The sequence below is a fragment of the Balearica regulorum genome, chromosome 4 (genome assembly GCF_011004875.1).
Source record: "Balearica regulorum gibbericeps isolate bBalReg1 chromosome 4, bBalReg1.pri, whole genome shotgun sequence".
Taxonomy (NCBI): Eukaryota; Metazoa; Chordata; class Aves; order Gruiformes; family Gruidae; genus Balearica; species Balearica regulorum.
In genome coordinates this window covers 32124330-32149296 of record NC_046187.1, presented here as the reverse complement: position 1 = coordinate 32149296, position 24967 = coordinate 32124330, and the positions used below count along the sequence as shown (strand labels likewise).

At 40.9% G+C, this 24967-nt stretch overlaps 1 protein-coding gene across 1 annotated transcript in view; it reads left to right on the top strand.

Annotated features, from left to right (window-relative positions):
• Positions 1-24967, top strand: part of MMRN1 (multimerin 1) — a 48465-nt gene that overhangs the window by 794 nt on the left and 22704 nt on the right. Inside the window, exons 2-3 of the mRNA XM_075751613.1 lie at positions 17456-17575; positions 19867-19973. Of these exons, the coding sequence (XP_075607728.1) occupies positions 17456-17575; positions 19867-19973 (227 nt within the window). The remainder of the gene's footprint in view (positions 1-17455; positions 17576-19866; positions 19974-24967) is intronic.

Below are 24967 nucleotides of genomic sequence, written 5' to 3'. Positions count from 1 at the left end.
AAACAAGCAAGAGACCAAACCTGCAGTATTCACTCACTCAAAACCATACATTTGTAACAGTGTAAATGCTGCAATATATTATTGCTCAGGGTAGTTATCTCAAAATCAACAGAAAAGTCATTATCACATATGGGTAGGAAAGGACTACAATAGATGCCTCCCTGGTTTATGCACAGCAAACTTTTGTTGTTTTTTTTTTCTTTCTTTTCTTGTGGGTAAAAGAAATTACAAATGCACTTTTTCATTTGAAATCTATTAAAAATGATTGTGTTTGTAAACTTCTCCACTAAATTGAAGATACAGGCAATTAAGTGTACAAAATGCGTCGATGTCTGACAATTTGAAACACCTTATTCTGTGATAAAAACTGATGAAAAGTAGTGTTGCAGGTGAATGTGCATTCAGAACTGTATAACTTAATACATAATAGCTATGCATAACCAAGCATATCAAATTGTACCGTCTAGTTTTATAGCTCTGGAACACTCAATTATTTTCTTTGTTCCCCAATGTCTTCAATTCTCAATGGGGATGTTAATACTGACTTTGGAGATGTTGCAAGGTTCGCTTAATTGCTGATATGTATTCAGATACTGGTAGAAAATGGAAGACAAAGGATTGGTTGTTTTCCATAGTATTTACAGAGTGGGCTTTCAGAGTATAGATTTCTTTTTTGGTAGTACTTGCCAAATGTCAGCATCTAAAAGGAGGAAAACCTCTTTCTCTTAAATTCACACAAAAGAGAATAACTCAACCCTTAGAAATACTCCTACAATTATCCTGCTATATGTGGCTGTGAGCTAATGTTCCTTCAACTCAAAGAAAAGATTCGCACTGACCTGAGCATCTGTTGGATCATGCGTAAGTGAAATGATGCTCAAAGACCCAAAGGAAAGGAGTCCTTTGCCTCAACTGGGAAGTGATACCACAGCAGGGAGTTGTGTTTTCCAGAGAGCTTTCCTAGCATACTCCTTCCGTGGTGAATGTCATCTGTTACAACACCTTACTATGGTGCTTGGCAGAGCATCTGAGTTAACCTGAGTTAAATGAGTTCGCTTTATACGCAAGAGCTGATAACTGCATCTCCATTAAAATAGGTCTTAACATAGGCTAACCTTAGAGCCTTTAGCTTTCTTAGCTTTTGTCAAGAATAGTATTTCAGTGAAATTAATCTTCAGAAAAACACTGTGAATTGGCAGGTATTCTTTCTACCTTTTATGTAAGATATAAATATAGAAGGCAAAAAAATAGTCTCTGGTGAACAAGGTCTCTTATTTATCACAATGAGATGTAGTTGCAATTGCAGAGATGCAAAATAAGCAATCCTGCATTGCCTAGCACCTTATTACACGCGTGGTCGAGGAGCAATCTGCTGTGCAACATGCATAAAGGTGGTGTATTTTTTCTGAGTCCGTTAAGCAAGTTAGCCATAAAACCAGGATTGTATATCAAAGTTACAGGAATGTGTAGCAGCATGAAACCCAGCATAAAACAGAATGCTGAATCCCCACGCTCTTTCTCAAACTGCCGGGCTACAAAGCCTCTCTCTAGCAAAAGTCTACAGCTCTAGGTGAGGCTTGATCCTCTTCACATTAAGATTCTTGTGTTAGAAGCCTCGTCTTCCTACCGCATACGAGTGTTTTTACAATCAGCTAAGGTGATTTGAGCTTTTCTTCCAGTTTTGCCACTGACCTGGACTGTGACTTAAGTAAGTCACTTCATTATTCTGTCTCCCTCTCCCTATGAGTTAGATCTGGATGAATAATAAAGTCGCTCGTGACTCTTTTTTCCTCAGTAAAGTCATGAAAAAATGCCAAGGCTAGTGTGCTTAATGTTACCGATCACTGCTGCGAAACACCTGGAAAGCTACTGCTGAAAAACTCTGCATAAGAACACAAACATTTTTTTTTGTTATGCGCAGGTATTATTGACTACACCCTAAATTCATTTCTACCATATATTTTCTTTTTTAAAAAAAATTTTTGCATCTTTATTGCAAACAAAATGTCCAATAAAGACATACAACTTTCTTTGAGCTTTACTCATTTAACGCCTGAGCACAGCATGAATGAGTCAATAGCAGAGTTCATCGTTGCAAAGTGTACTACCTCCAAGGAAATTTGGAAGCACAATTTGCTTTTTGCTTTTACTTTGAATTAAAGCAACTCTTTGGTTATAGTCTGTATTCCAGCCTGAAGTTTTGAGTGACCTTGTAGGAACTGCATGACTCTGTAATCCTTTATGGCAACCCATTGTGCTAACATATGTGCAGAGATGCTGATGTTAAGAGTGTGCATAGAAAAGCAACAATAGAGAGAGGTCAGGGAGAGACAAGAGGAAGGAAAACAAAACAAGAATGAGCATTTTTAAAAAAAATATATTTATGATTTAAAAACCAGCAATACATATACTTTGTTGGAGAGCCTCCAGGGCTGTCAGATTACCTACAACATAAAATACGTGCCCCTTGTACAAACCTAATTACCCAACTATCTCTTTCTGAAGGAGATTGTGTGCCTTACTGCCTTAATTACAAAGATAATTCCCTCGCTCTCTCTACCCTAGTTTATCTGAAGACAATATTATGCACACATATCACATGCATACTAGAAATAGATTAGAAAAAAGTTCTTCTGGTTCACTCTATTTTTGCAAAATTTCTGTTAAAATGTCAGAAGAGCATGATTTGGAAATATTTCATGGATTTTCAAAATCTGCGCCTGAAGAATATTTCTGACAACCACCAAGTGTGGCAGGTAGGACGCATCCAGATGTGGCAGCTAGCGTCATCCCAGACCCCAGATCACCAGGCACAGCCGTGGTGATGCTGCAGTGGCAAGATCAAGATGGGAAGGCAAATCACTAAGATGGGATCAGGCCTAGCCAAGGTGAGACACGGCCCAGTGGTCACTGGGCAAGTCCATAGTGATGGGGCAAGGTCAAAGTTAGGCCAGGAAGTCAGCTTGCAGGTCAGGATTGGCACAGGCACAATGTAGCCCTGGGGTGAACTTCAGTGGGGCTCCTGAGCCCGTGGGCAGGGTGTACCGGTGGACACCCCAGGTCCGGGTGAATAAGACCCACAAGTGCCATCAGGGTCCTGACAAGTTTCCATTTCATTTTATGGAAAGAAATGCACTACTAAAACTGCCAGAATAAATTATTTTTTTTCTCCTACTGAAACAGAACCATATTTGCCAAAGACCATGACTTCATTTCAAAAACTCATCTCAGTTTGGCTTTTCAGGTTTCAGCAGAACCTCTGGGGGCACAGATGTGATGCAACAGGCAGTCACCTGATGAGGAGTACAGTCAGTAGGGCTAAAGGCTCCAGATTCAAGATTATGCTGTTAATAAGGCAAAGCTTGGCTTTGAGCCTCTCTATATCACATCTCAATTTGGTGTTTTAAGTGCTAAATATCGGTTATATCCTTATCTCTAAAACCACTGAACTCTTCCTTATTCTTCACCAGAATGAAAATGCAATGAAATCCTGTTCTTTTGCAGTAGATGGAACAATTTTATAGTTAACCTTAGAACAGGTACAGGAGGACGTAATTTATACATTTTGTAGCTACTTTCTCTCAAACCATTTCAGAAGAGTGGTTTTTCTGGTGAGGTATCTCCCCTTCTAGGAGGTCCTGCACCCAAGCTTTCAGACAGATAAGGAAACTTCATAGGAAGCATACCTGGAATGACCTGAGCTGAAGGAAAATTCCTTTCTTCACTCCTAGCAGTGAATTTGACTTAAACTCTCAAATGTAAAGCTTATGTCTCTACAAACAAATATGCAACTTTTTAAAATTTCTATCTATCTCCAAATTTTCATGCTACCCATATCAATGAATAAAGAAATACTGGAAAATTAGAGCTGTGCTTTGGCAGCAGAGAGTTTTTCCAAAGTTCAGTGACATTAAATGTGAGCACCAATTTGGTCTCAAAGAAGAAAATTGATAATACATTCTTTTCAATTGAGTTCATGTGAGATGATACATCTTTTTTAGCCTGTGGAGAGAGAGAAATGCAGTATTTCACTGTGTAAAGCAGCTTAAATAACAGTGGTGCTATGGAGCAAGTCTGAGGCTGAGTCCTGAGACTAGCACACTCATCCTTCCATTGTGAACCTGATTTTATTAATTACTATTCAAGGCAGCTCCTGAATACATGAGACATTCAGGCTGTAAATTAACCACATTATCTCCACGTTGTTGGACGGCTCTACATAACTCTTTTCTCTTAGTATGTGTATATTACACATTTTCCAATTATCATGAATCTACTGAGGGTCTTCATAGACTTTCCCTGCCATTACCTTGGGTAGTGGCGAAGTGACAGTATTTTATTGACAGACATGGAAGGGTTTAATAAAGTCAGCACCAGGGACAGATTTGCTTAGCTGTCACGTGTGGTAGGAGTGCTGAAATATTTCATTCTCATGACCAGACCTCTGCATTTCTCCCCAGAAATTGCTTTTGCGTATACCAGCTCAGTAGAATTTCTAGTGTAGTGACAAATTAAAATGAATGGTTAAGCTCAGCAGATGGTTCAAATACACAAGACACGTAGAAACCTGATTCAACTGTCTAGTTAATGTAAGGTTCAGTCTCTTTTGATCATGTCACTTTTTAATGGAGCAGAGAGAACAATTCTTGAATTGATTTCTTAAGATTTTGCATCACTGTCCATTTACGATAAATAAAGTCACGCATGGCTTAGGTTTCTGCGTCACTGGGTATATTCACTGTGACCTGGAAGGAGGAACTCTTACACTGGTACTTAGGTTGCCTTGGTGGCTAAGTGTCAGAGGATATTTGACAAGCAGTGCTTGCCTCGCTCTCACAATGTTGTATTCCAGCCATGACCTTTGCGATGCGCCCCTCTTCTCCAGTAGCATCCTGAATGTACTTGCGACTCTTGGCTGTAAACACACAATCTAATCTTCCTATGCATGCTGAATGTAGTGTTACTCCCATTGCAGTCCTAAAGACCAAAGCAAAACATTCACCCAAGTGCTGGAATTCACTCCTTTCATGCTATTTCATCCACAGAGTTAATGGGACAAAGGATGTAATTACACAGTTCCATAATAATGCATGTGGCATGGTACCAAGAAAATGTAACTGTCCAAAGAGAATTTTAACACACGTGTTTAGAGATTGGTGCTGTCTTCTGCTGAGCAGAGAAGTAAAACAGTTAACAGATGACTGAGACTGCTGGTGTGAAGAAGCAAAACACCTCGTTGCACTGTGCAGATTAGGTACTACTGCACGGCAGTACTGGTAGAGGGCAAGAGCTGCACAAAGTCCATGCGATTCATAGACTTTTTGATTACATCAGTGCTATTATTCCCCATGCATTGACAAAACCTTTTCCAGTTGTGGTGGGTTGACCCTGGCTGAGGGCCAGGTGCCCACCAGAGCCGCTCTATCACTCCCCTCTTTCATTAGACAGGGGAGAAAAGGTACAATGAAAAAAAACTTACGGGTCGAGATAAGGACAGGGAGAGATCATTCTCTAATTATCATCACGAGCAAAACAGACCGAACTTAGAGAGGGAATTCATCTTATTTATTACTAAGCAAAAACAGAGCAGAGGAATGAGAAATAAAACCAAATCTTAAAACACCTCCCCCCACCCCTCCCATCTTCCCGGGCTCAACTTCACTCCCGGCTTCAACCTCCGCCCCCCCTCAGCGGCACAGGGGGACGGGGAGTGGGGGTTACGGTCAGTTCCTCACGCGGTGTTTCTGCCGCTTCTTCATCCTCAGGGGGAGGACTCATTGTTCCCCCGCTCCAGCGTGGGGTCCCTCTCACGGGAGACAGTCCTTCACGGCCTTCTCCAACGTGAGTCTCCTCCATGGGGTGCAGACCTTCAGGAGCAAACTGCTCCAGCGTGGGTCCCCCACGGGGTCACAAGTCCTGTCAGCAAACCTGCTCTGGCGTGGGCTCCTCTCTCCACGGATCCACAGGTCCTGCCAGGAGCTTGCTCCAGCGCGGGCTTCCCACGGGGCCACAGCCTCCTTCAGGTGTCTCCACCTGCTCCGGCGTGGGGTCCTCCACGGGCTGCAGGTGGAATCGCTACACCCCCTCATCCTCCCTCCATGGGCTGCAGGGGGACAGCCTGCTTCACCATGGTCTTCACCACGGGCTGCAGGGGAATCTTGCTCCGGCGCCTGGAGCACCTCCTCCCCCTCCTTTTGCACTGACCTTGGTGTCTGCAGATGTTCTTACATCTTCTCACTCCTCTCTCTGGCTGCAAAAAACGCTCTCTAACTATTTTTCTCTTTCTTAAATATGTTATCACAGAGGCGCTGATTGGCTCGGCCTTGGCCAGCGGCGGGTCAGTCTTGGAGCCGGCTGGCATTGGCTCTGTCAGACACAGGGGAAGCTTCTAGCAGCTTCTCACAGAAGCCACCCCTGTAGCCCCCCCGCTACCAAAACCTTGCCACGCAAAACCAACACACCAGTGCTGATGTCCCATGCACAGAATGAATTACAGGGTATGTTTACTCCAATGTGGTGATCAGTTTTCAAGTGGTTCCAACACCTGGGTGGGAAGGAGTCATTGTGGGAGATGGTTTACCCGGCTTGCACTGCCTCCCAGAGAGACCCTGTAGGAGGTTTTGTCTTTCAGAGAGAGAAGAAATGGTAAACGTGTCCTTAAAATTCTGTACTCTAGGTGATAAAATAATAATTTCTGAAAAGCAGACAAAAAAAATCAGGAAATAACCAAATTCTGAAGTTCTGGTTTTCTGAGACAGCCTTTCGGTAATCATGGCTAGGCAGGGTCATGACAGCCTGTTTTCAGTAGCACAGGAAACATAGCACTGGGAAGAAAAAAAATCACATCTCCACCCAGGTTGCTTTTGAAATACTCACAATGTATTTATAAAAGACAAAAAGCCCCGGCATCTATTTCTTTTAGCCTCCTCAGAGTCTGATTATTCAGTTTTTCTGTGATCAGATTCAGTTAAGGCCCTACTATACAGGTGACTTCTGAAATATTTTAATAAATATAATAAAGGTTTCAGTTCATCTCGTTACACTAACTATTGCACTAATGCTTATGCTTATCTTTGCTTTTGCCCTCTGTTTCATCCGCCTGGGAACAGCAAGGATTAGGAACAGGCTGTTTTCCATTGCTACTCATGTCTCTTCACTCCGCTGCATAGATCACGATTACTGTAACAAACTGGACACAGTGTTAGGATTTGCCTCTCAGCCACTGCAAACATTCGACTCTTCGCAGCATTTCACTTGAGGCACACCAGAAACATCTGCTCAAGTCTGCACAGAAAATATGCATTCTTACAAATCTGAATATAATTAACATTTTAGAAAACTGACACTGATTCCTAGAATAGACATGGTAAGAAAAAGAACAGCAGCAAGGTGTCCCCATATGTTTTCCAAAGGCATTATCTGTGTGGCCAGTTAGAGAATGCAAGTGTTTCAAAAGACAATTTTTCTGCCAAAACTCAAAGCATCTATTCTGCATTATGCTCCTGATAAATAACAACATAAGTCATGAGGAAAAGCCTGGGACAAAAATCACCTTGAATTTCATGGACTTTGGCTCAGATGCTTTTTGTTCAAGCAGCCCCTAAGAAATCAGTCAGTGACAAAGTAACTATATAGGTCTGCATGAGTAAGTGGCAAATCAGGTACAAAGCAACCGGCAAGGCATTTAACCATTTAATGAAGCTAAATAAGAAAAGAGAAGCTGCCCAAAACAACACTATAAACAGACTAAAGAAAAACATTCACCCCCCTGGAACTGGGATGGATCTTCTTTTTAACATTTTCATTTTGTCACTTATAAAGGCTTTTTTTTTCTGGTCAGTATTTCTCAAAGTGGAGAAGCCATTACTGGCATACTGCAATCTCCTTTTCTGTAGATTGCAAAAGAACTAACAAACTACTGAAAACCAGCACCACTGAAGTTCATCTGAGAAGCACTGACAGTAAACTAGACCAGAACTAGGTTAATGAATTTTGTACTCTGGGTCAGTTACATGATGGAAAATAAATTTATATTTCAGAGGGAAAAATGCAGAATTAAGACTCTTTTAAACAGCAGTTTGTCTGGGTTTTCAAAGGTGTTTTACTGGATGATTTTTCAAAGCAGATTAATGGATATCTTTTAAAAGTCTAAATTTTATCTGTGGGAAAGTTTGGTTATTTTGAAAAGTTCTGGACACAGAGGGGGACATAAGGTCTAAAAGACCTGACCTGGTTCACAAGAAGACAACTTTTTAAATGCTAAAATAGATCGGTGAAATGCTAGACAAGTGGAAATTGTGAATTAATTTTTGCAGCACAAGGTGGGACACACAATCAGTCACAACAGTAAATAAAAACTTGGATGAGACAAAGAGGCTGTTAACAGTCCAAGGCTTCAGCACTGCACATACAAAAAAAGGAAATGAATAATGAAAGTAGAATTTGTGTTTTCTAATAGGCAGGACAAAATGTCAGGACCCTGAGTCCTGAAAAAAACACATCAAATATAATGGGATGACTCCCCCCACCTGATACTTCAGTGTCAACAAGTCAGCTGTTTCTCAGGGCTAAAAACATATTCCATAATATGTTTTACAATCACATACTATATTATACTACATATGAAATGCACTTTTCAGAGGCTGTCCAGGTTTTCCATTCCAATCAGTATGTAAAACAGATTTCCCAACTTGATTTGTTTGTAATCAGTCCCTGGTGAGTACTGAATTTTTATTTCGGCTGAGATTCATACATTTCAAAGCAAAGGAAGATAGGCAGTGAACCTAAAAAAGTAACGGATTTTGGTTCAAGTTTATAATTTCCCTTTGAACTAGAGCTTATATTTTTGAAAGATGACTGATGTTCATTTAAATATACAGAATTTACTGTATCACTAGTATCAAAATGGTGAGAGGTCTCTGTAGTCACCTAGTGGAGTTCAAAGGAAGCTGCTGAAACCAAAATCAGATCTCCCATGCAATAGCAAAAAAACCCTTGTGAGGGTGCTTTCTATCCTTATAATCTGAGTGTTTACATTATGTCAATCAACATTCTCTCTCCTCACCCAAACTTGGCAGGTTGTTTAAAGCAAACTGAAAATATATGACAGCAATGTACTTTTATACAACCTAAATTCAGTACTTATACTCTGATGTTTGTGTAACAGTCTTTCAGATTGGAAAAGATCCTAGCTTAAAAAAGAAAAAAATAGAAAAAAATTGATTTCTTCCACACCATGTCATTATATGTTTTTATATATGACTGCACTTAACCTACTGTATTAAGAAGAACAATCATATCACCTAAAGGAGGTACATATATAAGCCAAGAACAGGGAAGGTTCACAGACCCATAGGATCATTCAGGTTGGAAGGGACCTCTGGAGGTCACTAGTCCGACCTCCTGCTCACAGTAGGGCCAGATGTGAGATCAGATCAGGTTGCTAAGGGCTTGATCCAGTCAGGTACTGAGTTCCGTGCTTTGGGCTGGTGATTGCACAACATCTCTGGGCCTTGCTCCAGTGCCTGGGGGTCGTCAATGGGGAACAAGTTTCTCCTACTCAGTCTGAACCTCTCTTGTTTCAATTTGGGCCTGTTATCTCTTGCCCTCCTGCCATGTACTGCTGGGAAAAGCAGCTTCTAAATAGTCTCCCTGTCAGGCCTGGGGATCTGCTGGTAGGTGCCCTAAAAGCTGCCCCTTCCCCAGCCTGAACAAGCCCTGGTCCCTCAGCCTCTCCTTGCAAGGCATCTACTGACTCTAGTTGCTCGAGGCATCTTTCTACATGCTTTGTGAGGTGCAAAGGACAATACAAAATGAAAACAGGTGTAGAATCGAGATTAGTATTTCATAAACTATTCTGTGAAATATGAATAAACTGCATACAATGTGAAAGAGGCACAACCACCAAGCCAAGCACGGATTTTAACAATGGCTCCAGCCCTGGGTCCTTTTGTATTCCTTCAGCAACACAATAATCTCATTTTCATGATTCAGTAATGTTCAGCTGCGCTGATTCAATAGCATTTCTATTAAAAGCCAGGTAATCTAATTTACTCACGGATAAAAATAACTCATTTTCAGATATAATATGAAAGGGGCAGAACAAAATCTATACCCTTTGTGGCCCGACTGCCACCAATATTCCTGTTGAGTGACTTTAGGACCACTTACAACGATCTGTGCCTACAAGCAAGTGGAAACAATTGCATGTAGGTGTACCTTATACTCTGAAGCTGGCACTTTTTGTGAGGGTTTGGATTTTTTCTTGGCAATGTACCCAAAGAGCAGTTTACAGTGGAAATATGCTGTGGAAGTGGTCCTTGCAGTATCATAAACTTCAAGTCACCCTCTCACCCTAAGGAAATTATAATTTTTCGATGTTAGTGTAAATTTTACTTCACTTTTCAGCAACATCAGGTATCATAGCATCAAGAGGACTGGTTCAGAGCCTGCTGAAGTTAAACAGAAACATTTCCATTGACTGAAAATGTGTTCAGAACAATCCTGTCACAGATCAGATAACTTTACCAGCAAGCAGGCATAGCACTCCTTTGGAATTAAATTTATTTTCTCGTTTTGCTGCCCTCCGCACAGGCCGTCTGCTCTCCCTGATCATCATGCCTTGATGCTCCCCCCTCAGCAGAGGGCGGCGGGTCTCTCCCTGACCGCTGGTGCCAGTGACACGTACGAAGCGACGAAGCCCCGCTCCGGGCTGTACCCGAATTTACACGGCCACAACACCCACCCGGCGCGGCCCCCTCAGCAGGCGTGAGCGGGCTGGCTGTTGCCGACAGACGCGCCCACACGGCCCCACGCGCCGCCAGCGCCGCGGAGCGACAGGCGCGTTAACCGCCACCGGCAGCTTCCCGCCTCTGCGGGCAACGGCCGCCACCTGCCGGCCTCACAGGGCAGCGCCTCACACCGCCCCGCCTCACAGCGCCTCACGCACGCCGCTCCTCTCTCTCCCCGCCGTCGCCTCACGGCGCCTGGCGCTGCCGCACGGCAGGGCCCGTAGCCGGCTGCGCTTAGGGGCAGGGGGAAGCCTCAGCCAGGTGCCGGCTTGCCGGCATGGCAGATGGCGGTGGCTCCTGTTCGGTGGTGGCAGCCCGCGGGGCGAGCTTCTCGCCCCTTCTCCGTGTCGGGGCGAGCAGCTCAGACGGGGCACCCAGACTGCCACCAAAGCGGTGGTAAAGCAGAGCATAAACCCTGCTAACTGCGAATTAGGCGAGGGGTTTAAGAGTGCTGGCACCACGCCAGAGAAGCAATGATGAGTTTAAGGGCTCTTGAGTGTCCCCTGAATCAGGAGCCAGGGATATATGTAAGCATATGTGCTTATACACCTACTTCAAACCAAGTGGGGTAGTTTTCATTGTGTGAAGTCAAGTCCAGCTTCAGAAATCTGCACAGTAAATTAAGAAACTGTATTTGCTGCTTATGAGAGCTTAAACAAGAATAAGTGAATAACTACTGCTGAGACATTACCTACTGTTCATCTCCTAGCTGTGCATCTCAGGGCAGGTTTCTGTAGGCCACGTGGTTTCATTACGCAGACAGGGAAGTTGCTTTTTGCTGTGAATCGTATCCCATTGAAGCTGCAAGATGCTGCCCAGTAATTCACACCATATATATACTTCATATCATGAGGTTGATGTAAATTGCTGAGGATGAGTCAGCTGAAGACAGGGGAAACACTGTGGTAATCTGTCTTACACTCTCAGAAATAAGTTTTTTTCCAGCTCAGGCAAACACCTGCATTATTGGTACATACTCATGTAGACTGGGCACCGGGCTTCTTGCCATGGACACAGTGTGGGCAGTCCTTGCTTACAATTGCCCCCAAACTACTTCTGTTTCACACTTATGTCCAGGCTGCATCTTTTCAATTTTTGGGCCAATTGTAGAAACGAAGAAATGGTTCAGGGGAATGTTTTCTCTGTGGAAAAAGAAACAGGACTGGTACAAGTAGAGGAAAATATTTCTGAGTGGGCATTAACACAAGATCTGAATAAGCTGTACAGGACATGTAGGCTCCCAAAAGCTGAAGACAAGCACCGTCTGGGTCCTGCTAATACCCTGCCGGTTGTAGGTGCTTTGCTGCAGCCGTACAGGCAGGCTCCACGGCCCATTAGCTACTGAAGGACTTGGAATTCACAATGGCCATAAACCCTAGAGGACTCGGGCCTGCCAAGGTTGCAGTGCAGACATGCTTATTGGTTGCAAAAAAAACAAATGCTGCTCTTCATACTTTGCCCTACTTCTCAGATAGCATCAAACCACACTTGCTGCAGCGTTGACGTAGCAGTATTTTGATTCAAGTTGGAAATACTGCTACAAATATTGCAAAGGTCTGAGGACTCAGAGGTCCTCTCCCACACTTTGCTACCAGTGAGTTTTCCTGGCCAATACATGCAAGAGGGGGATGAAATCTGTCACATGGGCTTTATGCCAGTTGGGGCTTGCACTGCTCTCTCCAGGCTGGATTTCTGTTGTACGTTGCAAGGATTTTGTTTTGTTTTTAAATACAGCCTTCCTGATTGAAATCAGGCTCAATGCAAAAGAAGCACCAGGCTCCTACAGCTCTCAACAAAATCTGCATGTTAGAAGCCTGCGTTGCTGATCTGGAATATATTATTCCATGGAGAGTAAAGAGGATTTTCAGGTTTAAAGTCCTGTTATGCAAATCAGTTGTCTTCTGTTCTGCCTTTGCATTAACACAGCCTGTCATAGTTCTTCCGCCACGCTTCATCTTCTATTTCCAAATCTACATTTTTTCAGACAATTTGATTTCAAAATTATATTTACATTCTTAACATCTCTTAATGAGCTTATTTCATTGGTAGCGTAAACCTAATTATGAGTCACACCAGGGGCTCTTTTGCTGTGAATATTTCCTTCAATTTAGCCTGATCAAAGATTGCTGGGCCATGTGAGAACCATAGCTCCAGACGTTGCACTCATGTAGCTTAAGAATGACTTAAATATTTTAAATAGAGACAGTCTGCTCAAGTTGAGTTAAATTTTTGGTAGATACCAGAGACTGAGTTCAGACTATCTTTAAAACCCAGGAGCAGTCCTTAACTGATACATTTGGGATTAATTGTACCATGTTTTCTTTTGGAGGGCATCTCCAAATGGGCAAGTTCCAATAGCTGTTACCTTGAAGCTAGCCACTCTCAATAATAATGATAATTAGTGGGTTTACATTATGAATTTTAAAAAGTAGATTTTTTTTTTTAAACTGAACTCTCTGTATTCCAAGGCTTTCATGTATTTTACAACTGCTTTTTATGCCTGTTTTCATTGTTTTATCTTTTCATTGATCACATTTGCTCAGATGTAAAATGAAATCCAATCACCAAAATTTACACCCCAACGGTACACACTGCTGAAAATGTCGGCACTGAGGACACCGCTATATGTCTTCTGCTCAATCCCTTTCTCTGGCGAGCTGTCGGGTCTGCATGCGAGGGTAGAGCGCAGGCTAGGGAGCTACAAGCTCAAGGCCTAACCTCACTGCTGACATTATAGTCCAGATTTTAAAATCTGACTCCTGTATTTGGGTTCTTGATTTGCAGAGGTGGCAAGCTTAGCACCCAGCTGCCCCAGGTGTTGGCTCTTAGTTCCTCACTTTACAGACAGCTAACCTGCAACAGTAACAAAGGTGTGGTACTGCATAACTGCTTGAGGTGATGGTATCACTTCAGAGGCCTTCTGATCAGACTTTGTATGTCATCAGTTAATTGCTGAGAGTTATTCAGGACTTTAGATGTTTACATTCTCTATACCAAGTTTAAATCATAAGCAAATCACCATGCTTCGTTAGAGCTCCTCTTGAATAGCCCACTGTCAGCCTGGCCCAGTATCACTTTCTGCATCTGTTAAGAAGTGTTTAGTATCCCATTCATCTGCTGAGAGATTTTTTTTTTTTTTTTTTTTAAGAACTCTGTGCTGCACTTCAGCGAAAAGTATGGGTTTTAATCTTGGGTATGAATATGCAGAACTCTCACTACGGCTGTGAAATGGAAGAGACCTCATACCTGTAGTGAGAAAGGAGCTCAGCAGTAGTGCCCTGGGCTTGCCAACAAGCCCTAATGACCCTAGGCAGCCTCACCTGAAACCTCCACCCACACTCATGGGCTCCATTTAAGCTCATGCTTGAGCCTGTTCTCTTTTTGGACCTGACTTGTTACCTATTACCTGCCTGATGCTTGCTGGGCTGCTAATTGGCTTGTTCCTGTTGCCCTACTGTTGCTTGCCTGTCTCTAATGCTGTGGTACTGCATGCTGCTGGTGAGGTCAGTGCCTAGCTTGTGTGGTTGTCCCTCACCTTCTGTTAGGGAGAAACCCTTCTCTTGCTGCTCCCTCATGCTCAGCAAGATAGCCCTGTGGAAGAGCTGTCTTCCTGGTCATGCTTGTAAGGGAGCTAAGTGCCCTGCCATGTTCTGCTCCTTCTGAGTGGTGGAAAGAGGGGGTGCCTATCTTCCCTTGCTGCTGCAGAGGTGTGCTGGGAGAGATGGAGCTACAAGGTCTTCTCTCTGGCTGTTGGCAATGTTTAATTGCAAATATCATTATTATTTAGTTACTGCTGCTAGTCTCTGTGTGATACAGGAGACTGTAAAGGACTCATATGCCCCAACCAGAGGGGTGATATAAGTAACTTCATCATCCCTCTGCAAAACTCAAAAGACTTAAATCTCCTTTTGATTCTGCCAATTTTATGTGTCCCAGACTTGTATAGAGTTGCTCCTGGCTTCCACAGAGGTAGTGAGAAGAGTACCTAATCTTTAAGCTCACACTTGAGAGCGGCATTTAATTTTTTAGCAAATATTTATTCATGGAGTCCGTAATTTATACACACAGACAAAAGGCTATAGCTAGAGGAAACAGAACATAAAGGAAGCATCAAACGAAAGCACAGCCTTTTTATACCCAATTAAAAAGAAATATTATCCTAATGAAAACTCTCAAGGAAGTGGAGAGTGAGTGAGCAAAATCAGATCAAAGAGACTCAATAAAACCCCATTTTATATGAAACACATTATTCATCAATTAAACAATATGTGTTGTGTGAGGGAGCACCACGATACTGGCAACAGAAATCCTGAGAGGTTCAGTCTGTTGGCCTTACTTATCTTACTTCCTAGCTTATCCTGCTGTTTTCTCAGGAATCATTTTCCAAGTAAAGCACTACTGAGTTTAATGCAAGTGCACTGGTAGGATCTCAGTAGACAAAAGCAATTACTTAAGGATAGACACTGATACTGTTTTGTGTTTTGTGCTGCTGTTCTTGTTTGAAGCAGTGTAAGTCTGTACTAATGCCAGTTAAGTAAATGGAACTAATCTGGTCTTAATTGTGTTTTGATTTCCACTGTAAGGAGCCCATAGCAAATACTGATTTCAGGCTGTAAATATATATTTCCTTACTGGATTGTGAAACACTAATAGAACTACTACAACTGGAAACAATGGTTAGCAGCAAAACATGACCCAGGAAGATGAACTTTAAGGTCTCATAAGCAAATATTGGCATGGAAATATTTGCAAGTTTACCAGCCCTAGAACTGAAACTGTCATATCACTAACTTGCCAAGTCAAAAATGAAATATGTTTCAGCATGGACAAGGAAATAATGTGCGGCCCTGAGAAAGGCTGTACTAAGAGGGGAAAAAAAAAATCACTACTAGACCAAACAGATGTTTGTTCCACAGGCAGAAATGCACTAACGCTCTTCAGGATGCCTTCCAGTCTGGGAGACTTCCTGAGACAGAGGTATAGATACAAATTTATGTTTTTAAAAAAAAACCAAACCAAAACCAAGTCAACAACACCCTAATGGCATGTTCTTTCATGAAATCATTTAACAGCTTTTAAAAATCCATTTTGGCTTCCTAAACTTCCAAATCTGACACAGTCTGTTTGTGGAAACATGACCCTGATCCTTCCCCCTCCCCGCCCCCCCCCCCCCCCCCCCCCCCCCCCCCCCCCCCCCCCCCCCCCCCCTTTAACTTTAAACCTATTTTGTTTTGATGCTGCTTTTTCATAACAAGACCAACTGAATAATGAATGTTGTGACTTCCCATCCCTCCTGCTCTTAATCTTCTAGTTGTACCTTTCTTTTCACTTCTCTTTAGGATGTAGGAATGAATCTGTATTCTGTATTCAAACTGTGGGCTAACCATAAATTCACGCAGCAACAAGGAGTTGATGTACTGAAACAGTGGTGATTTCTGTTTGTTCTCTAGTCCTTCTCTAATAATTCCATGTATTTGATTCACTAGTTTAGTTAATACAAAATACTAAATTGGCATATTCAAGAAGCTAATCACAATGACTCCAAGATCTTTTTCCTGATGATAATTAATTTAGGTAGTCATACTTTCTGTATAAGACTGTCTTTATTTGTGCATGACATTGCATCACAAGACCCTTTTCTGACACTTAATTAGCTGGAAATTCAGTATTATGATATTTCCACAATTCTACAAGTTCAGCTTTGGTTTTACTACACAAAATGATTGTGTATATAGCTCTGTATAATTCTGTCATCTCCCTATTCACCTACTTTTCCCCCTTATTAATGAATATAATGTCTATTACAGATTCATGTGGGATTCTGCTGATAAACTGTTTCTTGAGAAAGCTAGCTAGTCTTTCACCTCCCTGATTTAATGTCTTATTAATCTATAACAGGATCTATCCTCTTACTATGTGACAGATTGCTTTCCCCCTTCCCCCCGCCCCCCCAATATCTGATTTAACAGTTTGTGGTTTCCTGCAACCTCCTTAGAATCCTTTTTAAAAAAACCAAACCTGGCCTTGCACTTGCCAGCTCCTATGGCCTGTGCTGGAGTGATTAGCAGTTTGATCATTTTGTATGTGACTTTCTTCTCTGGGTGGGTAGCCAGTGGCACAGGCAAGTGCAGAGCTATGACGTGTTGTTGCTGTGTCTGGCTTTGACCTCAAAGTGCACTGCAAAACACAGTCTGCGTGTACTCACACTATTGCTGGTGAAAGGCTGGGAGAGTAGAAATGTCTATCCATAAAGTGAAAGTTATGAGTAGTTAAAAGCCTTAGTACACAATCCTTTGAATTCTGGATGAACAATTTCTATAGTCTGAAAAATAGGTGTAGTTTAAGACCTGTCATTACTGCAGTCTAGAAGAGCTTCTTTTTACTTGGTGATCCACATTTATAAAGAAAAATTTAGATTTGCAATATAAATATATTTAGAGATGGAGAAATGGTCGTCTGTTTTCTTTGTTGTTAACGGGTAGCTGAAGCACAAAGATGAAGTAATTGCCCTAGAGTACACTGGCAGTCTGAGAGAAATCAAACTTAATTTTCATAACTTAACCCTATTGCTAAATTATAGATTTAACTTTACCCTTCAAGTATAATATATCACCATATTGTGGAAAATGTTATTTGTACTTTTAATTATGTTCTGTCTCTTACAGGAACTGGTGTGCTTATGTTCATACCAGACTGTTACCTGCAGTGGTAGTGGACAACCTGGCAACCTTCTCATCAGGCAGAGTGAAGCCTTGCACTTGGCATATTGGATCCTGCGCTCAGAGGTGTGTAGAACTAGGAAGAAAGTACTTGAAGTACTTTAGTTATCATCAGCTGCATAATTAATACAACCATGACTTTAGAAATTAAAATGAAAACGGGAAGAAGCAGATAAACACGTTTTCAAACCTCATCTTAACATGTCCCTATAGCAAGTACAAAAGCTTATGACTGGGAAGTGTCCTTGAGCTCCACAGTACAGGCTTGGCCTACCTTCACTCTGGCACCCTCAGATCAGTTTAAAGTCTTCAAATAAGCCTATTGCCTGCTCCCCTCTTCCGGATTGCTGCAAGGAAAGGTGCACATCTACACAGCTTTAAAGCACGTGTGGAAAAGAAAATTCTTTCTGTGCAGTTTTTCATGCTTACACTTTGTTGGAGCAAAAGGCTTCCCCTGAGAGGCATAAATATTTTTGTTGTTATCTCTCTGCTGGGTGCTTATTTCTGGCACAGCTTTGGTCAGGCAGTGGACCTAGAAAAGTAATTGGCCTGGATACAATTTGTAGATGATGACTCTGTTAAACATATTCAGATTGTGTCTTGTGGTTTGGGTGCCTTACTTATTCTCCAAACATTAGATTTCAAAAGTAAATGAAATCGGGTTTTAATGCACAGGTCTGGAAAATGGCAAACTGAAACAAAAGTTGTAATGCATTTTTTCCTTGAAAAGTTTCAAAAGCCTCTTACAAGTCAGGTTGACTGTTCTGAAGATTGTCCTCTAGGTGGTATGGCAGAACATGCTTAAAGCTTTGAGGTGACACTGGGAGTAGAGTATCCTTAGAATTTGGTGATTCTGAAATATCATTGATGGTATTGCAAAACTGTGGAGTTTACCCTGTGGTTGAAAAGCTGCATACTGCCCCCCCCCCCCCCCCCCTTTTTTTTTCTTTCTAATTCAATCTGGAAGATTCACAATAACTCTGATTTCTTTTTGTGTAAGAAAATTAGCTCCTTGTGCTGCTCCTGTAAATAAGTCTCTATTATATACAGTTCTGGGGCTTGTCTACTTGGAGAGCTATTTTTGAAGTAGCTATTCCTGATTAACTCCTTTTATGGACACTTAATTTTTATGAGTGCTTTCAGGAATGGATTATGCAATGCAGAATAAGATAGTTTTATCATAAAATAAGACCATCCATACAGCAAAATAACTGAGAACTCTCTTGATTTCAGTTCACCTTAATCTTTATTGAGTTCTTGCTACTGAAAAAGCAATTTCTCAGAGGAAAAGCTGGTTGGAGACACATGCAAAGCTTCTGCCAGCTGCTATGAATTTTAATATGTATAACATTACATCCCTTGTGAAGGGGTGACAAGATTAACTACAGTGTAAAACAAGGTGGCATTTTTTTAATTCATTGGGAGGATATTTTTTGGTCTGACAGTCTTCAAATTTGCCTCCCTTTCTGGAATGATTTAGACAGCAATTGTGTGTCCAAAACAGTTCTGTAACTATTTTGTCATTGTATTTTGAGATTTGAGGTGTACTTTGTGGTAGTGTTTAGCAATTAGCAGAACTGTACAAAAATCTTTTTATTCAAACTTTTTATTTAACGTATTAAAAGAGTCAATTACAGTGGCTGTAGTTAGTTTCTTCTCTATGCCCTCCTGCAGCATGTTCACTTTAAACTGACTTCTCTGTGACATTAAAAGAAGTGACGGGGTAGCCAGGACGCGCAGAATGTGTTGGAACACAGGAGCGGAATTGGTGCTGCCTCTGCAGGTATATATGTTAACAGTAATAACAGAGGTATCACAATTACATAGCCATACTGTCCTTTCATCGACTTCCAGAGTGGAAATTTTTTTACACTTTATCAGATTAGTGTTTGTATAATCTTCTTTAAAATAATCAGAATAGAGAGCTTCCAGTGTGCACTAAATGTGAACTATCATGGCATAAGCTCGTTGTGAATGCTTTTTTCACTGATTTCAGAGGAAATAGTATTTCACAATTGTATTTTTGGCTCACTCTTTCCAGTTTAGTAGATATTAATTGTAGTATCATCCATAAAAGTTAGCAGTATTTGACTTTTGAATAAGATATTCAGGGAAGAAGCATGAGGGCACTGAACAGACATCAGTTTCCTTTAAAATCCATGCAAAGGATCTGGAGGCTGAGATATTAAAACTGTGAGTGCTATTGAAACACCAAACCCTAGTTAGGCTTCGCTTTGTTTCAAGCAGTTCATGAAAAGATACATTTAACATGTGAGGTAACATAATGTAGTTATACAGGGATCCTACAACTCCTGTTTAGTCACTTAAAATAAATTCAAAATGGTCTTGTTTTGCAGGTCCCAGACAACAACACATCAAGCCTACAGAATCAAACATAAAATAGTAACATCACTGGAGTGGAAGTGCTGTCCTGGGTACAGTGGGCAAAACTGCCAACCCAAAGGTGAGTAGAGTTGTAAGGATTTGAAACTATTCACTTCAGCAAAAAAAAAACCAATGCAATTTGATTTGCAAGGAAACGGCTCTGCTGAAAATCAATATAATTCCTCCTGTTAATTTAAAACCAGGAAAAATGCACAGTAGACTAAAATGCTTTGGGATGTTGACTCTTCCCTGCATGTGAGTTTCCAGAGCAGCTAAGCAGAATGTCCTTTCCTCTCTTCCACTCTAAATAAAACTCATAAAATCTTCAGCCTTATTCCATTTTGCTAAAATACAGAGTTTGCATTCAGTGCATCTCTACTTTTGACCTTTCAGTTATTGAGTATTGCAGTGCTAGGGATATTAAATCCAGGTCCTCTATTGAATACTTGCTGTAAAATTCGTGTACAGCACTGTGACTCTTTTGGCTTTCAGTTTCAGGCTCTAAGAATATATTTCAGACATGAAATAATGTATCATCAACTTTGTTTCTCTCTGAATTGAGTAGGACTTTTGTTGCTCATTTCAACAGTGACTGAATTTTACTAGATATTACACGTGATCCCTGTATAATTGTGCCCTTTTTTGACAGAATAGAGTGTTTTACCTCTGCCCTGGTGATCAAACATATGGTAACGTACTGTAGTTTAACATCTGTATAATAGCTATTTCTTTGCTGCTGGCCTTAAACAAGCTGCCCTTGAAAAATAAGATATGGCATCAGCATACATATTTTAAATGAATGAATATTACAAGAAAGGCCATTAGATGTGGTAGGGAATTCAATCAGCAGTGGTAAAGTAGAGGCTGTGATTAAAAATTAATGTAGAGGAATGAAGAGAAATCACTATTATTCACATCCAGGAGGGAAATTTCAATGCTGAAGAGCCAGAACCTCAGCAGGCACAGAATTCTCTTCTGTGCAGCTGAGCGTGGAGTCAGATATTAACGCGGGACACAGTCAGCAAGGCTGGCCAGTGAGCATGGATCAGATGTTTTAAAGGTTTGCTTTTAAAAAATGCAAACATTAGCAAAATAGATTAAAAAAATGCTTATTGAAGGGGGAGGCTACAGTTGATAAATTTGAAATGGCATCCAAACAGCAGGGAAGCATTGACCAGGAAAAAAAGCTGTATAACTCAATTTGTAGTGGCATCTGTGTAAAAATAAGAATAAAGGAAAGTGTTGTCAAGTGTTACAGGAGCGGGTTTGAAATTACATCTCCTGGGTTCTATTTTCAAACCTCTTCTGGCTTGCTGAATAACTTGGGGAAGCCACTTATAATCTGCATACCCAAGTTTACCCATCTAGAAAATTGAGATGACACTTATCTCACAGGGGCACTGGGATATTTAATTAATTAATGCTTGTAGAAGTGCTTAAAGAGATTGGGATGAAAGGTGTTATGTCAGAAAGGCTCTTCTTCCCCGCTTCTGGAATCCTGCCTCCCATGAGGAGCAGACCACCAGCACAAGCCCTGCCTGTATTATTCAATTCCCATGAAGGGACGTCAGCTAATGAACTTGAACAGTTGGGAGCCCGATAGCCGTGTCTTCAGGCACTCTTTCTACCACAGTGGGGGCGGGGAGAGAAATTGTAAGCTCCGACTGGGGCTCTACAGAGTCGCTGAGCCCTCCGCTTGGCCTCTCTGCACTTGATCTGCTCAACAACAGAACTGTTATTGAAGGGTTTCTGTGCCAAGGGAACTGGGGTATTCTGACAATATGTTTTAGATCCTGGGAAGGCACTGTTAGTGTGATGTGGGTTGCTTGTAGCAAATGCTAATTCAAAGCGCCTTCTGGTTTAGCTTCTCTCTCAAATCAAGTGAAATCATACGTAACTATTTCAGTCTGATAATCTAGGCAGGAGGAAACACTTGTCACCATCTGATAGTTATTACTAGACATCTGTAAACCTTATTTGGTAGTCTCAATGTAACTGCTTGGTTACAGATGCTTCTCAAGTAGTAGTGAGTAACTAGTAGTACGTAGTGAGTGAGACAAAAGAGCCTCTGGGAAAAGACATGTTCAGATCACTATTTCTAACTTCACCTCCTATGCGGCAACACATGACCAAATTGGATTGGACGTGGATCCAGCATGGACAATGCAATTTTAAAAGAAACTTTTTAAGAAGAGAAAAATGTAGATATAATTTCTTACAAGTCTCATGAAACAGTGCAATATGGACAATGCAACAAATACAACATTATTATTTTGATTTGGGAATATAAAATGCTTAACTGGGAGCAAAACTGCTAAAATGAAAAGACTTGTAAGTTCTGAGTTACAAAGTTCATGGCATATCATTTTTACTAAACACAGCTTCATTTTAACTTTTCATCCTTAAGCTGGAGAAAACAATGTGCATGTAGTAATGTCTGAGGTGAGGAAATCCCAGTTCGTTCATGCACATGGTCCCTGAACACTATATTATGTGCCACAAATGATTTCAAGAACTGGAAGATGCATCTTCAAAAGTAGATCACGCTGTGTTTGAATTCAGCTTTGCTGTGGAGTGAGACTGAGGTGACTTAATGTGTATGAATTAATTTCCATCTTCCCTGGCTGTGGTTTAAAGCAAACGGCTGGTTCTCGGAGATGCTGACAATGCCATAGCCATTTTTAGCACTGCATTCTCTTGCATGGTAGCGATGTCATTCCTCCAGCAGATGGCTGTAAAATGTTCCACACAGGAGCGAGTCCTATCTGCTATTCTCTGCGTGGGGTGAGCTGCAGACACAAAAGGTAGCAATTCACCTTGAAACACAGGGAATGGGAGGAAACTACCAAACTCCCCACAGAGATTCCCCTTCAAGCCACTCCTTCATCAAAAATATATTGAGAGAAAAAGATCCAATTTCCATATTTTTAATATTCCCTGAAATAATTTTTCACACTGTGTTTAAAAATACATGGGACAATAAATTATACATCTAGGCCAATATATTCAATGATAGGAGCCTAATGTTAAACTCCTATGTGCGTTACCTCATATTCAGAAGTGCTGAGGACCCTGAAGCTCCTGGAGGAACTGGAAGAACTCCTCATTGCTCAGCATTTTGAATTGCTGCTTCTTTTGTTGCTGTTGGCTTTGTTATTATAAATGACACCTATGAGGTGGGTCTAGAAGTCTAATTTTTATTTTATTTTATCTTTTTAGCTTAAACTGAGCATGGCATATCCATTTTTAAAAGGTCTCAAATGCAAGTCATTTGGTGATGATTTCTACCCTAAAAAGCATATGTCTTAGAGTTTGGTGCTCCCATCACATCTGCTGCTGTTCAGCATCTAGGATGGGGAATCTCAGCTGTGGGACCAAGCAGCACATAAGACTCAATCGTCATATGATGTGTCAGGGTGGTTCCTTTGGAAAAGGACTGAGCCACACTGGAAGAGTGGTACAGGAGAAGCTATATTGCCAGTGACTCTTCTGAATTTGTTTTACAAATGAAAGTCCTGAATTTCTAATGGTGCCTGAGAAGTACCTTTCCTATACAATGATGAAATTTAATAACTGTACAATATGAGGTATTGTCTCTGGGTGAGTTTTGTGTGCGCATCAGTGGCTACAGTCCTTGCTGCTTTTAGAAGCAGTATAATGTGCCATCGGCTTGCTCTGTTACTGGTTTGCTCCAACAGAGTGATACTGTGTCCTGGGTCTTACAGGGATTAAATTATCTGAACAGTTTAAAGCATTAGTAAAACAAGTATGCAGTGATAAATATATATCCTTGAAACTCTAAAAGTGAATAAAGCCATAAGGGTTTGGGTATTCCACAATGTGAAGCTGTGAGTGGGGCAGTTGGTTTAATAATAAATAAGATGGATAGTATAAAAAAAATTTGGTGTCTGTAGCAGCAACAGTAGCAGTGCATACATTTGCAGCAACAGAAAGATCGGTAAATGAAAGAATAAAAGGACATCGATCAGCTGGTCTTTATCACAGGCAAGTAACTGACTCCCTTGTCATAGATTATATCATCACATCACCACCTGATAAATCCTGTGTAATGAATTGGGCTGAATGCAAGTATAAACTCCTGTCAATAACCACGACACACAGAGATAACAGAGTCTGTTGAAATTACAACTATTTGATGATTTTGTATTTCTTATCAGCCAATTTAAATAAATTCTATGAAACTTTCAGTCCATATGACATTTTCCTTTAAGTTTCTGACCTAATTGTTACTTTCCATCCCCCCAATTTACAACCTCAGACACCTTATATCATCCTTAAATGTAAGTTATTGATCCTCATATATACTGCCAAGAGGCTGATAAAACATAAGGAAATTCTTGATTCAGCATTTTATTTTGTTTCCTTGGAAACTCACATTATGGTCAGACTAACTTTTAATATTTGAACTGGAAAATAATGTCACCATACCCAAGTTATTCTGCTTGTACTATACTAAAGATTGGAAATCACATCAGTGCCACATTAAGTGGCATTTCTTAGAAGTGCTCCAGCTGGAACAACATCCACTTCAAAATGCTTCATGAACTGAGCAAGCATATAAAATTTGGTATGAATTTACACTAGCAAATTTACAACTTACTTTGTCCATATTTAATTTTTTTAAACAATAAGGAAATTAAAGTGACACAGTTAAGCCTAATGGGTAGAGAAATAAGTCAGGAAGGTGGAAATCTCAGTTCAGTTCCCAGTTCCATCAGTTGTTCCCTGCTTTTTGTGAGTGAAGACACTCCATGTTTCTGGACCTCAGTTTCCCCAACTGTAATATTGAAATAATAATAATAATAATAATAATAATAATAATAATGTTAGTCTTGCTTTTTGCAAATTGCTTTGGGATCTTTAGGCTGAGATGTAAAATAAGCACAGAAAATCTCCATCTGCCATGACCAGAGAAAATATTTACAAACTTATCTTTGTGAACGTTTTTAATGTATGTACCAGTTGCAAATCTCAGATGGCATTCATTGGAATTTAGAATTTAATTACATTTTGAAATGGGTTTTACTTTTCAGGTGCTGCAACAATGTAATA